Source organism: Macaca fascicularis, chromosome 17 (genome assembly GCF_037993035.2).
Source record: "Macaca fascicularis isolate 582-1 chromosome 17, T2T-MFA8v1.1".
In the NCBI taxonomy this organism is placed as follows: Eukaryota; Metazoa; Chordata; class Mammalia; order Primates; family Cercopithecidae; genus Macaca; species Macaca fascicularis.
Window position 1 is genome coordinate 89137862 of NC_088391.1, and position 15939 is coordinate 89153800.

General features: G+C 42.9%; 1 protein-coding gene across 9 annotated transcripts in view; it reads left to right on the forward strand.

Moving 5' to 3' along the window:
- The window catches only part of FARP1 (FERM, ARH/RhoGEF and pleckstrin domain protein 1), a 303757-nt gene that overhangs the window by 98126 nt on the left and 189692 nt on the right, over positions 1–15939 (forward strand). Inside the window, exon 3 of one of the 9 annotated variants that reach the window (XM_065533412.2) lies at positions 1–15939. This exon is cut by the window's right edge and continues 14598 nt beyond it. The exons of the other annotated variants lie outside the window; for them this stretch is intronic. Coding sequence (XP_065389484.1) covers positions 1–219 — 219 coding nt within the window. The 3' untranslated portion in view covers positions 220–15939. 9 annotated transcript variants of the gene reach the window in all.

Here is a 15939-nt window from a genome sequence, read left to right on the forward strand (position 1 = left end):
ACACTGTCCTCATCCTCCTTCCTCAAAGCCACCGGCTCCTCCTGGATGAGTTGGGCACTGAGATGCCTCGTGAAGCCCAAGCACCATTCGTGTATCATTGAGAAGTTTGGAGAGGACGGAATTTTCACTCGTCTTACAGGCTCTATTTCTTCCACAAACTGGGCTGGAAGTAGAAGCTTAACGGTCACAGTCACTGAAGAGCTTCTTCATCTTTTTTGAGTCAGGACTTAAAGTCCTGTTTCACTGTTTCTTTCGAAGAAAATGATTCGCAATGGCCAGAGTTAAACTAAAAGGTGACATTAACACATTTCAGTGCCCAGTAAGTGATTTTTCTGCTGAGAAGTAGATAGAGATGTGCTCTCAGATACGTGAAGCTGCATACAGACGGGCCCACCCCCTAAATAGGTCTCCAGGAGGCTTGGTTTGATCTACTAAATTTGGTGCCTCTTAAAGGGAAGCAATACAGCTTTTCCGCTGTGGGTTATTTGCCACTAGGGGAAGATTCATTTCTATTCCAGCCATAAATTAGACCAAAGAGAGGGATTTGGTTTATTGCTAGTACAGAAGTTAAAAACCGTCTCCCTTTCCCAAGTGGTCTCTTAATTAGATTCATTAGTTTTTAAATGTTAATTGGAATTGCTGAAGTTTAATTCCTGAAAGAGTTTAGATTTGAAAAGGAATAACTCCTTTACCATATTACTGTGTTCTGAGAAATCTACAGTAATTTTTGTGTAACTTTTTTATTCAAAGAACGGATCGTTAATTGTAAAGCCATTTAGGAAGGCAAGTAAAGTCAGAGATCTACTTCAATTCATGTTTGTCTTACCAACTTATTGATGAGCATTTTGTGAGATGTTTATGTGAGAACAGTTAATTTTAATGAGAAAATAGATTTTCAGCTCCCATATTCAGTGTTTTATGTGACAAAATCATATACTGCAGCAACTAAGTAGTATGAAGTGAGTACTTTAATTGAAATAGACAATTAGAGTGACACAGAAGGCATTTTCTACTTGTGTAAACACAAAGCTTAATTTTTAAAAAGCCTCCCCCAGTTTTCCTTCCTAAAGGAAGTGGATGATCAAGCCTGAGCTAGATAGAATAACAGATGTGTGTTTCATTATGAATACAAGAGGAATCTTTTTGGGTTAATAGAACTTTTCTTTAGAAGAAGAACTTGTTTTGTGTTACAAAGGTATTATTACATGGTTGCAGTAACAATTTCAAGCGGCACTGAAAATGCAGAAATGTATCCCATTCTTCTTAGGATTTTTGAGATAAATTCTTTTTTTTTATTCGGAGATGGAGTCTCTCTCTGTCACCCAGGCTGGAGTGCAATGGTGCGATCTTGGTTCACTGCAACCTCCGCCTCCCGGGTTCAAGCAATTCTCTTGCCTCAGCCTCCCGAGTAGCTGGGACTACAGACACACCCTGCCATGCCGCCACGCCCAGGCAACTTTTTGTATTTTAGTAGAGACGGGGTTTCACCATGTTGCCCAGGCTGGTCTTGAACTCATGAGCTCAGGCAATCCACCTGCCTCTGCCTCCCAAAGTGTTGGGATTACAAGCGTGAGCCACGGCGCCCGGCCGGGATAAATTCTTAATTCTCACCTGTAGATCAGCAAAATAAGCTTAGTCTTCTGATTCTTGTAACTTAAAAAAAAAAAAAGTAAGAGTCTATAGTTTTTTTTCTAGGAAACATGGTTGTCAGTTTTCATTGTTATATTCTCAAAATAAGTTGTGTGTGTGTGCTTGCTTGTGTGCATGTGTGTTTGTGTGTGAGTAGTGTGTGTGTGTGTGTTTACATACTATACTCCCTCCTCCTCTGGGGATAATTTAAAAAGCTCAAAGTTCTTAGTCCTGGCTACTGAAACAATGCTGTAATGGAGACATTTAGAAAAGTTTAATTTAACCAGGTACTTACACTACAAACAGACAGAATGACATCACTAAGCACACAGCACGTTAGTGAATAGTGGCTTTGTCAGAGCTTTCTACCCAGAGCCCTGAAATGGAACATTGTTAATTAACTTAAAAAATCCAGCTGTCCTTGAGCCCATGGATTCTGTCTGTGCACTTCCTGCATACATGTTTCTACACAGAACTGATGGAACTCCTGTGTTTAAGAAGGTAGCTGTTCCTTGGCCGGACGCAGTGGCTCACGGCTGTAATCCCAGCACTTTGGGAGGCCAAGGTGGATGGATCACCTGAGGTCAGGGATTCAAGACCCAGCCTGGCCAACATGGTGAAACCATGTCTCTACTAAAAATACAAAAATTAACGGGGTTTGATGGCGCATGCCTGTGATCTGCATGCCTGTAATCCCAGCTATTCGGGAGGCCGAGGCATAAGAATCTCTTGAACCCAGGAGGTGGAGGTTGCAGTGAGCTGAGATCACACCACTGCACTCCAGACTGGGTGACAGTGAGACTCTGTCTCAAAAAAAAAAAAAAAAAAAAAAAAAAGTAGCTGTTCTTTGCACATCTAGAAGACGATGCGTGCCATCTGCCAATAGTGTCACGCCTAGGGTGTGTACTCTGTTGGTGGTGTGCAGCCTTCCACACCCCTGGCTGGGCCCACCTGGGCCCCCACATAGAGTTCTTTAACTGCCCTTTAAGAAAGTCACACTAAGCTCTAAATGACCAGGCCAGGTCACTAACACGGACTCCCCGGTGTGACTGGCTGGGCTATCCATCCCCACAGCCCTGCAGGTGGAGTGGAGTGCACTGGGAGGACAGGTGGTGTGAAACAGAGCTATTTGAATTAATGTGGGAGGAGGGAAGATGGAGAAGGATACAACAGACGGTGAGCTCGGGGCTCTGCTGGGATCCAGGGCAGGGGAGGAACCTTTCCTAGAGAAAGTTAGGAAGGTGAGCAAAGGTTGGATGGTTGACCCCAGCTCCCACCTTCAGTGGATTCCAGGCAGTTCACGAGGAGCCAGAGTGTAGATGATGTGGACTGGGAGCCGATAAGAAAGTCCGGGAAAACAGAGAACAGGGGCAAGATGTCCGCAGCATCCAGGAGGAGGCCTCTTCACAAAGTGAATGCCACCAAGCCACGAATGTGGTCATGAGCTTCCAGCGATGCTTGTGAAGAGCTGTGTATTGAATGCTGGACACTTGATTAGCAGTCATATGATGAGAATAAACCGGTTCTCAGAAGAGTCGCAGATTCCTGACACTTAAGACCAGAAATGCTTCTCTGCCAAGGGTTCGTGAAGGAAACGAGTTTTATGAACAGCAACCTTTGCAGCCTCTCTCAGTGTCAGAGGCGGGGCCCTCGGACCTATCTTCCCAAACAGGCCAACAGGTGCACCCCCATCCAGCCCAGCAAACAGCAACTCTGATGGGAGAAATGGGCCAATGACACCTCTGTCTAGTATGTAGCATGGGTGAAGGATAGCTTGTTACAGTACCTAGAAAAATAGTGAACCAGTTCTCTCTGTTTGAAATAGTCTGTGATTTTTGAACTCTTTCTACTGTATTTGGGTGGAGTGAGATTTAATAGTGGACTCAGGGACACTGGGGGTAGAGGGCAGGGTGAGGAGATACCTCCCTAGCAGCCGTGTGAGCTGTCTCACCCCGGGTAGAAGGCTTCTCCAAGATATTTTCCTGTGGCCATAGACATAATAGAGTATCCTTTTATAGGATGGGATGGTGTCAGGAAACAAAATGTCTCATGTTTTAAGAAATCATGAAAAGCTTCAGAAATACTTTTAGATATTAATGTTACATCTAGGATATGCTGGGTCCTTACCACGTGTTGAGCTACACCGGATAACACATTCTTCCTGGATTCCATATTTGTGAATTCACCTACTCCCTAAAATTTATTTGTAATCCCCAAATCAAGCTTGTGGTACTTTCCTGGTCAGGATTTATAATCCCCAAATCTAGCTTGTGGTACTTTCCTGGTCAGGATGACAGAAAAATTTGAGTTGCCCAGTGTACACATTCTCAGCTGAACTCAAACAAGGGTCTGCCTTCTTGTCTCAGCTCTTGCGCTGCAAACAGGTGCCTTTTTGATGATCTAGTTAGTGCCATGTTTTCTTGCTTTTTGTTGGTGATTTCACTGTTTAAAATGGCCCTGAAGTGTAGTGCTAGAAGCACTGCCTAGGGTTCCTGAGAGCAAGAAGGCTGAGAATGTGCTTTATAGAGAAAACGGGTGTTAGGGGAGCTTCATTTAGGCATAAGTGCTGGTGCTACTGGCCATGAATTCAACATTAACGAGTCAACAGTGTATATTAAATAAAGTGTCTTTTAACAAAAACACACATTAAACAAGTTTATATCGTTCAGTTGATGAGAATACGACAGATCTCAGATCTAACCTTGTATTTCTCCTAGATGCAACAGTTCGGTGTTCCCAAGTTCAGTGGTGACCGTGTAGAGTGCAACTACAGCAAATAATGAGAATCGACTGTATTTCAACTAAATGAGCACCCATGGGTGCTCATTTCCTTTTTTTGTGTCATAGTTTTAATATGATTTTTAACCAGACGAATAGGAATTTTCAGGAATCATTTGTGTAGACGGCCACAGACCAGGTGATGCTTTAATTGAATTATTTTACTGTTACAACTTTGCCTTTGGAAATATTGCAAGTATAATCGCTCCCTGTTAATGTCCTTGGTGAACTTTTTTGGGAACGTAACATTTTTAATGATGTGATACTTCTTTTATGTGACATGGTAAGACCTTAAATTCTTGTAAGATAGATACTTTTTTGCAAGAATCTTAGAGCCCATTATTGAGGGAAGAGGTCTGATTTTTGCTTGAGTAATACATCATTAAAAAGAACTTCTGGTCTGCTTAATGTTTTACTTTTTCCTTGTGGCAATGGAGACATTTTGGCAGAAGTCTTGTGTTTCCCCACCGTGTTCTCCACCCAGGTAATGGCCCATTGATGACACAGAAATTGGCTATTGGAATGATTGATGTCACTCAGGCCTGTGTCTCAGGGGGAGGCAGGAAGGTAACCAGATGTATGTCTCCCGAAGAAAGATCACACAGGACTTGTGTTTCCACCTGTCTTTGAGCATTATAGAAGAAAAAAGACAGATGGAAACCTGAGGCCATACCATTTCTTAGTGATGGTTCCCGGTGGTGGTATTGAAAACATGAAATTCCAGGGGCAAATGAACAGTCTGGTTACCCACCTCTCTCCCGTCAGTTACATATGTGATGTTTGACAGCTCCTTCCCCAAATTTCTTTTGGAAATCTTCAAAATTCATCAGGGTTTAGATTGTTGACCTTTTTTGAAAACCTAACTTTTAAGTTTTCAATCTTTTAAGCCTTGGATATGGATATGCATTTAATAAAAGAGAAAACAGATGATTTTATATGTATGAGAAAATACATTGCTTTACATTTGCTAATGAGATTCACCAATGATTTCTGAACACCAAACATTGGGGTGGCCCGGTGACCTAATTGGAGAAACATAGACACTTTGAAAAGAAATATAGGATTTAAAAACCTGCAAAACTGAGTCTGCCATTCTTTAAAATGCCATCTCGGCTGGGCGTGGTGGCTCATGCCTGTAATCCCAGCACTTTGGGAGGCCGAGGCGGGCGGATCACGAGGTCAGGAGATCGAGACCATTCTGGCTAACATGGTGAAACCCCGTCTCTACTAAAAATACAAAAAATTATCCGAGCGTGGTGGCGGGCGCCTGTAGTCCCAGCTACTCGGGAGGCTGAGGCAGGAGAATGGCGGGAACCCGGGAGGAGGAGCTTGCAGTGAGTGGAGATGGCGCCACCGCATTCCAACTTGGGTGACAGAGCAAGACTCTGTCTCAAAAAAAAAAAAATTGCCATCTTAAGTCACAAAATAATTATGTTAAAATCTGAAACCATACGTGTTTTGAATGGTTTAGTTTCTAAAGAAAAGTACAATAATGCCAGTCTTTTGGGTTTATACATGATTTGTTTCTTTCTCACGTAATCTGTCAAAACTTCAAATTGTGAAATATGGCATATTTACAAAAGAGGCTATAAAAAGTGTAAGTATAGTTTAACAAATAAAAATATGAGGGCCAGGTGCAGTGGCTCACGCCTGTAATTTCAGCACTTTGGGAGGCCGAGGCGGGTGGATCACGAGGTCAGGAGTTTGAGACCAGCCTGGCCAACATGGTGAAACCCCATCTCTACTAAAATTACAAAAATTAGCCAGGTATGGTGGCAGGCGCCTGTAATCCCAGCTACCTGGGAGGCTGAGGCAGGAGAATCGCTTGAACCTGGGAGGCAGAGGTTGCAGTGAGCTGAGTGAGCATCACTGCACTCTAGCCTGGGTGACAGAGCAAGACTCTGTCTCACAAAAAAAAAAAAAAGAAAGAAAGAAAAAAAAAATGTAACATTACCAGTATGGGCCACTCTCTGAATGCTTTAACCCCCATCCCTTAAGAAGTAATCTCAGCCTGAATTCTGTGTTGGTCACTCATCTGCCTCTTTTTATAGTTTAACACACATGTGTGTAATTCTAAACCACTGCATGATTTGGTTTGTAAATTACTGGTTCAGTGCCTATCTTCCCCACTTAGCCGTAAGGAGAGGGATTGGTGTGGCCCCTGGTCTTTGATCTGTCCTATGCTCGAGCACAGTGCTTGGCACATAACAGGGACTTCATAGATGTTTATGAACTTATGAATACATAAATGTGTTTATTCTTAGAAAAATGACTATTTCTGATGTATGAATGAGGCACATAAATGTATGTATATTTGAATCATAAAGAATGTTAAATTTTATTCTCGAACCATGAAGTTAAATGAACAGCTGTTAGAACTGGAAGACCTGGATGCCCATCTCTCAAAGAGAGGAGTGAGGCTCAAACAGGTGCTTTGTCCAAGGTCATTCAGTTAGACGGTGGCTAAGGTGGGGCCACAATTCACATCTTCTGCCTACTTGTCTAGGATTCTAGGCCTTGTGCACTCTCAAGATCGTTTTATACGAGAGATATAGATGACTTTATTCGCTTAATAGAAAGTCCCCACTGGGGGCCAGGCATGGTGTCTTACGCCTGTAACCCCAGCACTCTGGGAGGCTGAGGCAGGTGGATCACTTGAGGTCAGGACTTTGAGACCAGCTGGGCCAACATGGTGAAACCCCGTCTCCACTAAAAATACAAAAATCAGCTGGGTGTGGTGGCGGGTGCCTGTAATCCCAGCTACTTGGGAGGCTGAGGCAGGAGAGTGGCTTGAACCTGGGAGGCGGAGATTGCAGTGAGCTGAGATCACGCCATTGCACTCCAGCCTGGGTGACAGAGTGAGACTCCTTCTCAAAAAAAAAAAAAAAAAAAAAAGTCCCCACTAGGGAAGAAGGAGGACAAACAAGTACCAAAGCCCTCCAGTATCACCTGTTGGCATCACACAATTTGATAAAGTCCATGATAAGCCATAAAAAGATATTAGATTGTGATAGTAATATAACTAATTATATATATATGTATGTATGTATGTATGTATGTATTTTGAGATGGTATCTCATTCAGTCTGTTGCCCAGGTTGTGCAGTGGCACAATTTCAGCTCAATGCAGTCTCCGCCTCCTAGGTCCCAGCAATTCTCCTGCCTCAGCCTCCTGAATAGCTGGGATTGCAGGCTCCCGGCACCATGTCCGGCTAATTTTTGTATTTTTAGTAGAGACAGGATTTCACTATGTTGACCAACCTGGTCTCGAACTCCTGACTTCAAGTGATCTGCCCCCTTCGGCCTCCCAAAGTGCTGGGATTACAGGCGTGAGCTACCGTGCCCACCTGTATATGTATTTAATAACAATGTTAATAATATGTATTATATTAGCATATTAGGAGATTAGAGTTATAATGACTTTATTATCAGATGAATTTTTCAGAATGCCTGTTTGCATTTTGACTGTTCAGGCTTCCTGACTATTCAGTGTGAAACTCATAAGACTGAAAGAAAATCAGTGCATGTGATATGACTCAATAACTTAAGACTTCAGCGTGGCTCTTAACAGGTTCACATCCATGTTCTTGGGTAGGTTCAATAGAGCATTCATTACCTGCATATTTTAATTTATTAAAATTAAAACCTACCCCAACACATAGTGAAGATGACTTTTTCACATTACTTTGACTTGTACCTCAAAGAGAAGCCAATAATGGCCCAGTAAATGGACAGGAGTGCCCTTGGGGCAGATGGTCCAGCCTGACCCTCATGGGTGCTACCGAATGCTGAGATTTCCTCTTTCACAGGCTGCTGTAGAATGTGCTCTCCAGAAATGCCAGGCATCTCTGTATTGTGTTCTTTAAATACTTATTGAAGACCTTTGTCTTTAATACCCACTCAGTTGCCTGTGCCTTCCCAGGACCTGAAATTGGATGTAAGTCCATGTCAAAGAAAGTGTCCAGTGTTGTTGTTTAAGGAAAGTTATCTATTATCCTGCTCTAACATTCAAGTCAGTGACCCGGTGAGCCCTGGTGATCCTGTATGCTTTAGAGGAAAATATGTCTGCCTCAGATTCTCAGGGTGTTACTTTTAGAAGAATACTTCCAAATTGTTTGACACCACCATTTTTCAACTTGATTTTGGCAAGCATAGGCCCCTGAGATTTTAAAGTAGCTTTTATCAAAACAAAACTAGCTACTTAGCTATAAGTGCATAGAATTCCAAAGGTTGGAGAGAACCCTGGTGGCACCCATACTCAAAGTAGGGAGTGTGGTGCTTTAATAGCTGTATGTTGATTTAGTCTGCAACAAAAGCAATGTTCAAGCCAATTTTGTCCACCAAGGAAAAATGTTAAGTTTCTGATCTTTCAAAAGGGTGTTGAGGGAGACGAAAATAATCTGAAGCATTAAGGAATGCTGTTAAATGCTTGTTGGCAAGTAGTCCTGAGTTTAGCCTTTTATTTCTCTTAACCCACTGCTGGGGCTGCAGAAGGTGACGCCAGTGATTGGTAATAAAAGTCTCAGTAGCTGCTGTTGACTGAGTGCTGTTGCAGAGGATTTTCCTGATGCTCTTGCGGGAGATGCCCATAGCAACCGCATGAGTCAGATATCCCAGTCTGGTTTATCAGTGAAGAAACTGAGACTCAGATCAAAGACTTTGATGTGAGACAAAAACTGGATTTGGACCCCACCTGCCTCTGCCACTTTTAAACTATGGCCTGGGTTTCACCATTCGTGAAATGAGGACGATGGTCTCCACTTCAAAGGGTGGTTGTGGGGATTAAGCGAGATGATGTTTATAACAACACATCGCTTACGAAGTAGGAAGTGTAGACTGCTGCAGTGTAGACTGCCGCAGGCTTTGCTGCGTTCATCCAAGGTCACACCACTAAGTCATTGTTGAGCTCGGTTTCCAGCCCAGATGTGCTCTGCTCTTGGCCTTTTATTTTCCAGTTACTGCATCAGTTCATAGCAAATATTTCATGGAAACTGGGCCATGTGGTTAGTTTTAGGTTTGCTGTAATGAAGAGAGCACTGGGTGGAGGCCGAATTTCTGGGTTTGAGGTCAGAATCCACTGTCTTGTTTCTGTGTGTGTATGTGACAGTTTGCATGCATGCTTTCCATGTGGGATTTGGAACAAATTGATGAGCAGTTTTGGCTCTTCACAACACAAAGCGAGGCCCATCACATAGTTATATGCAGCTTTGAAAATACCACTCTGTGCTTCTGATTCATGTGATCATTTCAGGGTTCTGAGACCACCCCAACTCATTTGCCCGTCATTATGGGGACCTCTGAGTTTCCAGGCAAAGTGATGATCTGAGTGGTCAGTCGGTAGTGTGTGGGTGTCCCTGAAAAGCACTAAGTGTTCCCCTCACTTGTTCCCAAATACTCATTTCATAATGATGCACTAATACCTGCTATTATTGGTGTTCGTGTCATTTTTGCATTTTGAGGTTGAGGTTGGAGAGAGATGACAGTTTAATTCTTAGCTCCTCTCTTAAAAGCTATGGGATTCTGAACAAATTTCTTAACTTTAGTGAGTGCCAGTTACATCATCTGTAAAGTGTGGATGAGAATAGTATCTGTCTCCTTGTGTGTTAATAATGGTGCCTGCACAATGACTAGATAACATATGTAAAATGATCAGACAGTTCTGGGCATCTAGTAGGTGCTCAATAAAAAGTGGGTATTCTATCCCAGTGATGATGAGCACAAAAATTGTGTCTGTTGTATTTGTGAAGAATCTCCTGATGAGAAGTGGATCCTTCTGCCTGTGTTGCTGTAGGTGCAGAATGTGATTTAAGCCAAATACATGGCAGTGTAGCCCGGCCAGCTGTTTACACATTCAGATTCAGCCTCAGCAGAAATAGCCTTGCCATGAATTCACAAGAAACTGCTGAGAATTCAGGATCTGAGCTCACTGCTGGGATTAATTTCTTTTCAACAGACTGACTGTCTAGAGAATGTCCATGATGCTATAAATGAAAACATATGTTAGTATAACCGATGGCAGTGGGGGAATGGGAAAGTAACGATGGGATATTCAGGAACCACTTCATGGAGAAGAACCACTGGCTTGGCTGTAGCTGGGGCAAAGAAAAAGACACATTTACTACAAGATCCTTTTATGGCATCTTCCTTTTTTTTACAGGTTGTTTTGCATTGGAAAACAAAGGAAGAATTTTTTACTTGTAGGAGCAATTTATGAAACAATGAACTTCCATAACCAGAGAACGTAGCTTCATTTGAGAAATGAGATTTTGGGTAAAACAAGAGTAGGGAGGGAGGTCTCTTTTTAGGGCCCCTTTGGCTACCTTCAGATAAGCTCAGTGAATAGCCAAGACAAAAGAACTGCAGACAGTGTTGTTAATCTGGCAATTTTCTTGTAAATGTAAAAGTGGTTGCTGTGTCGTAAAATACACTGTTTTGCCGATACGTTAAAATATTATGAAACAATGCTCTTTTTAATTGTATTTACCTTCATGGGTTGGTTTTGAAAAAGTTAGTAATATGAATAAGATGGAAAATGTATTTTGTCTTTTAAATCTACCTAGTAGATTTAAAAGACAGCAAACGGTAAGATCATACCTTCAACTTTCTTAGTAAAACAAAGACCCTTTTGGAAATCTGATTCCTAGCTCATGACTGTGCTTGACCTTTGTGGATTTCTTATACTGTATGTCAGGCAGAGCTCATGTGGGAAGGTCTCTTATGACTGCAAGAAAAGGAAGCGTAGTAGAAACACGTAGCTGGAACTGTAGGCCATTGTGTGTGCAGTTAGCCTCCCTCCCCAGCCCCCAAATCCAGAACAAACTGTCTGAACATTAGAAACACCAGTAAACGTTAAAGCAACAACCCTTCTGGTGGGCCATTTGGCAACTGGTCAAAAATCTTAAGAATGTGCACAGTTTTGTTCCAGCAGGTTTGCTGCTAGGAGGTGCTCTTATAAAATGAAATGCCCATCCAAAGGTGTTCATGAAAGTGTGGTTAATGATCAAAGAAAACCATAGGTCCACCTCAGTTACAGTTCATCATTCTACAGAGGCATTAAAATGTTGATAAACATTTGTTAAAAATGAGAGCGAACAGGTACGTTGTGCTCTATTTTAGGTAATGAATCAGTATTTGAAATTTGAGGTTTTTAAAAAAGTTAACAATGCTGAATTCATGAAACTAAGCACTGTGAGATACATGTGCGATGGGGAGAAGAATGGTGCTTAGAAGAGGCAGGGGAGAGAGGAAAATGGGAGTACACAGTTAGCTTTGCTGGATGAAAATGTTCTGGAGAGGATGGTGGTGATGGTTGCACCACTGTGACAAGTGTACTTAATGCTATTGGTCTGTACCTTTAAAAATGGTAACATTTTGTGTTACGTGCATCTTACTACTTTTTTTTTTTTTTTTTTTTGAGACAGAGTCTCACTCTGTCGCTCAGGCTGGAGTGCAGTGGCGTGATCTCGGTTCACTACAACCTCTACCTCCCGCGTTCAAGTGATTCTCGTGCCTCAGCCTCCCGAGCAGCTGGGATTATAGGCATATGCTACCATGCCTGGCTAATTTTTGTATTTTTAGTAGAGATGAGATTTCACAGTGTTGGCCAGGCTGGTCTCAAGCTCCTGGCCTCAAGTGATCCACCCGCCTCAGCCTCCCAAAGTGCTGGGATTACAGTTGTGAGCCACCACACTTGGCCTTACCACAATTTTTTTTTTAAAAAGGAACAATAATGAAAAGAATGATAAATAATAATAATTTTCAAAGTATATATGTGGGGATATATATGTGTGTGTATACACACACACACACACACACACACACACACACACACACACACACCCCGAAAGATTTTCCTTCTGAAGGAAAGTTTGGTTTTTATTTATAATTATTTCAGTATATATCTCTAAAAGATCAAGACTTCTTCAACACAATCACTATTCCCTCATCACACTTCAGATATTAAAATTTTCCAAATATCATTGAATACAAAGGAAAACTTTGTGATTAAAAAACACAGGATTTTAATCAACTTCAACTTAACTCAAGCTTTTTTGGAGGTGGAATCATCTGTATATTTAAAACAACACTAGTCTTGGCAGTGTCAATAATCTGGTACAATAGAAATGTGTTCTGGGAACTTTTGGACCTGGTAGGATTTTATGAAGGGAGAAAGGGAATGTGATAGGATTTGCTAATCTTTCTCATTGACACATCTAATTATGTCAAAAATACACATTCTTCTTTTCCTCGTCTGTTTTGTTACTTTCTCCTTATTCTGTATGCCCTTCTTTCTGCACTTTCTGTTATATGTCTGTTTGAATCCCTCTTTAAGAAGTAGAACCCTGAGGCTGGGCACAGTGGCTCATGCCTGTAATCCCAGCACTTTGGGAGGCCAAGGTGGGTGGATCACAGGGTCAGGAGTTCGAGACCAGCCTGGCCAACATGGTGAAACCCTGTCTCTACTAAAAATACAAAATTAGCCAGGCGTGGTGGCATGTGCCTGTAACCCCAGCTATTTGGGAGGCTGAGGCAGGAGAATCACTTGAATCCCGGGGGCGGAGGTTGCGGTGAGCCGATTTTGCACCATTGCACTTTAGCCTGGGTGACAGAGCAAGACTCCATCTTGAGGGGGGGAAAGAAAAACAAAAGTAGAACCCTAATTGATGTGTGGCTACGTGGAGATATCCAAGCTAAACCTTTTGATGTATCTGATACTAGTGTTTTATGTTGAACACATAATGCATAGATGTGAAGTCACGCATATGTTAAATAGCTTGATGTAGTCATTCCGCAGTGTGTACGTCTATCAAAACATCATGTCATACACCATCTCTCTCTCTATATATGTGTGTGTGTGTATATATATATATATATATATTTTTTTTTTTGAGATGGAGTCTCACTCTGTTGCCCAGGCTAGAGTGCAGTGGCGCGATCTTGGCTCACTGCAACCTCTACCTCCTGGGTTCACGCCATTCTCCTGACTCAGTCTCCTGAGTAGCTGAGACACCCGCCACCACGCCAGTTAATTTTTTTGTATTTTTAGTAGAAACGGGGTTTCACCGTGTTAGCCAGGATAGTCTTGATCTCCTGACCTCATGATCCACCTGGTCAGATGAAGGGAAGGTGGCCTGTGTAGAATATTTGGGATAGTTGAGAAATAGGAAATTTAAAGACACCTGAAAATGTGTTTGTGTGTGTATGTGTGTGTGTGTGTGTGTGTGTATTGAGAAGACCTCTGAGTTACCCTCTGAGCCTCAGTTTCCATGTTGATAAAACAAAGGAATTGGAATAATTGATTCTTCAAAGTTCTTTCCTTCTTTAACCCACTGGGGCTGTGGACTATGTTAAATGTGTAAAAATTGCATCTGCTAGGTAGGCGACCCATTTCAGGGAAAATTCTAGAATAACTAAGCCTTACATTGGGTAAATACAAGTTTTAAAAAAGCACACACAGACACACCCCTCATCAAGTTTCCTAATACAAATTTTACTTCACTGTCTGCTTATAATTCTAGGTAGGTGCTGAACAGTATGAAGAAGGTTTTATGTATTTGAGTTTTGTTGCATTTAGTAATGCATTGCTCATCTGACGGTAAAGCCTGTCTTATATTTCAAGGTGTTACTAATCATGGGTTCACACACCCCTCTGTTGCCTATTGATAGGTGAAATACTGCTTCATTTAACATTTTTCTTTGTTGTTCTTCAGTTTATTCCATTTTGGTGTAGTCAGCTTCATCCTCACTGAGTTTAGCCTTTGCAGATATGCATTCCTCCCTGGTTACCTCTGCAGCATCCGAAAGACCCAGTCAGTCATACACAGCGGTCTGGACCTCAATCCAGCTCAACTCTGGGCCCGTGAAAGCAAAACCATGGGGACAAATCCAGCTGGCCCACGAGCACTTGCTTTATGAAAGCTGCCCATACACTCTTCACTCTACCTGCTTTTTGGTCCCCTGTTTTTGGAATTCCCTGATGCTTTAGCTAGAGGGGCTTTTTCACGTTGTTTCAAGGCCGTGAATTCTAACACATAATCTACGTTCTGGCTTTAGTCTCCCTGTCCTGCTGAGAAGCTGACCACTGTTTGAAATTAACTTCTCATCTGCTTCTCGCCGGTATTCAGTCAGGCCACAGATAGGATGCAAAGGCCAGGACACAATTCCAAATCCCAGGGGGCTGGAGTGAGTCAGGGCCTTCAGTGTCCATCAGTTAAACACCGAGGCAGGAGGAGGGGACATTCGGAGACTTGCAGGATCCTGGACTTGTGTTCACATTTAATCCTGCTCTGTTTAGGGGTGTGTATTAGGACTCCAGGGTGGGCAGGTGCGGCAGCTCTGTGGGAGGAAGGGGAGACTCTGGTGTCCGCATCCTATGGGAATGCACAGTGCATGGCTGCGTGATGACAGCTGCTGATGGGGCACACTGCTCATGCAGACACTGGGAGGAACCACTGCTGTGGTCTCATGCTTTGCTTTTCTAGGTGAGGCCTGAGGCAGCGAGAGAGGAGATGCCCAGACCAGGGTCCCACAGAGAAGTGCTGGCAGAGCTCATTTGTGGGCGGCCCCTGGCCCTGAGCTCTGGGTGGCTGCAGCACTGGGGAGTGGTCAGAACCTGGCCAATCCTTGGGGGAAAGAGTACTGCCTTCCAGAAGGACATCCGGGTGTCTGTTCACCTTGACTTCCCATTGGATGCAACCTTTTGGTCCATAACATCTTACTCCCCTCCTCTCTTCATTGACCAGATCACATTCCTTTCTATAGATTTCTGTCAGCTCCCACAAGTCTGCATGTCTGTGTACTTTTTTTTTTTTTTTTTTTTTTTTTGCCTAGAAGTTTGCTTTGGGCTTTGAATGCAATGGGTGGGGTGGACAAATTATGTGCAGGAAGGAATTTATGGTGTTATAGGAAGAACATTGATGGATGTTTGTAAAAATATGGGAGTTTGTAACATAGATGATATCTTTTGGATAATGTAACATGCTGTGTAGGCGTGGAGGAAAAGCCAGAGAAAGAAGCAAGGCATGCTTCAAATTTCTGTGTACAGATGATTCCTGTTAGCATGTTTTGCATTAAAACCAGCACTCTCCTGAGCTAATAAAGCGAGAACTCACTCCTTACTGTGGGGAGGGCATCGAAGACCCAGACACCTCTCACCAGGCTCCGCCTCCAACTCTGGGGTCATGTTTCAGCATGAGATCTGGAGGGGACACCCAATTCCTTTAACTGCCCTCCTTGTGCTAGTTTGCTTCCTATAGGTTGATACTGTACCCCATCCGCCCCAATTTTTTTTTTGAGACAGAGTCTTACTCTGTCACCCAGGCTGGAGCGCAATAGTGTGATCTCAGCTCACTGCAACCTTCACCTCTCGGGGTCAAGTGAATCTCCAGCTTCAACCTCCCAAGTAGCTGGGACTGCAGGTGTGTGCTACCATGCCCAGCTATTTTTTTTTTTTTTTTAGAAACAAGGTTTTGCCATGTTGTGTAGGCTGATCTTGAACTCTGGAGCTCAAAGAGATCCACCTGCCTTAGCCTCC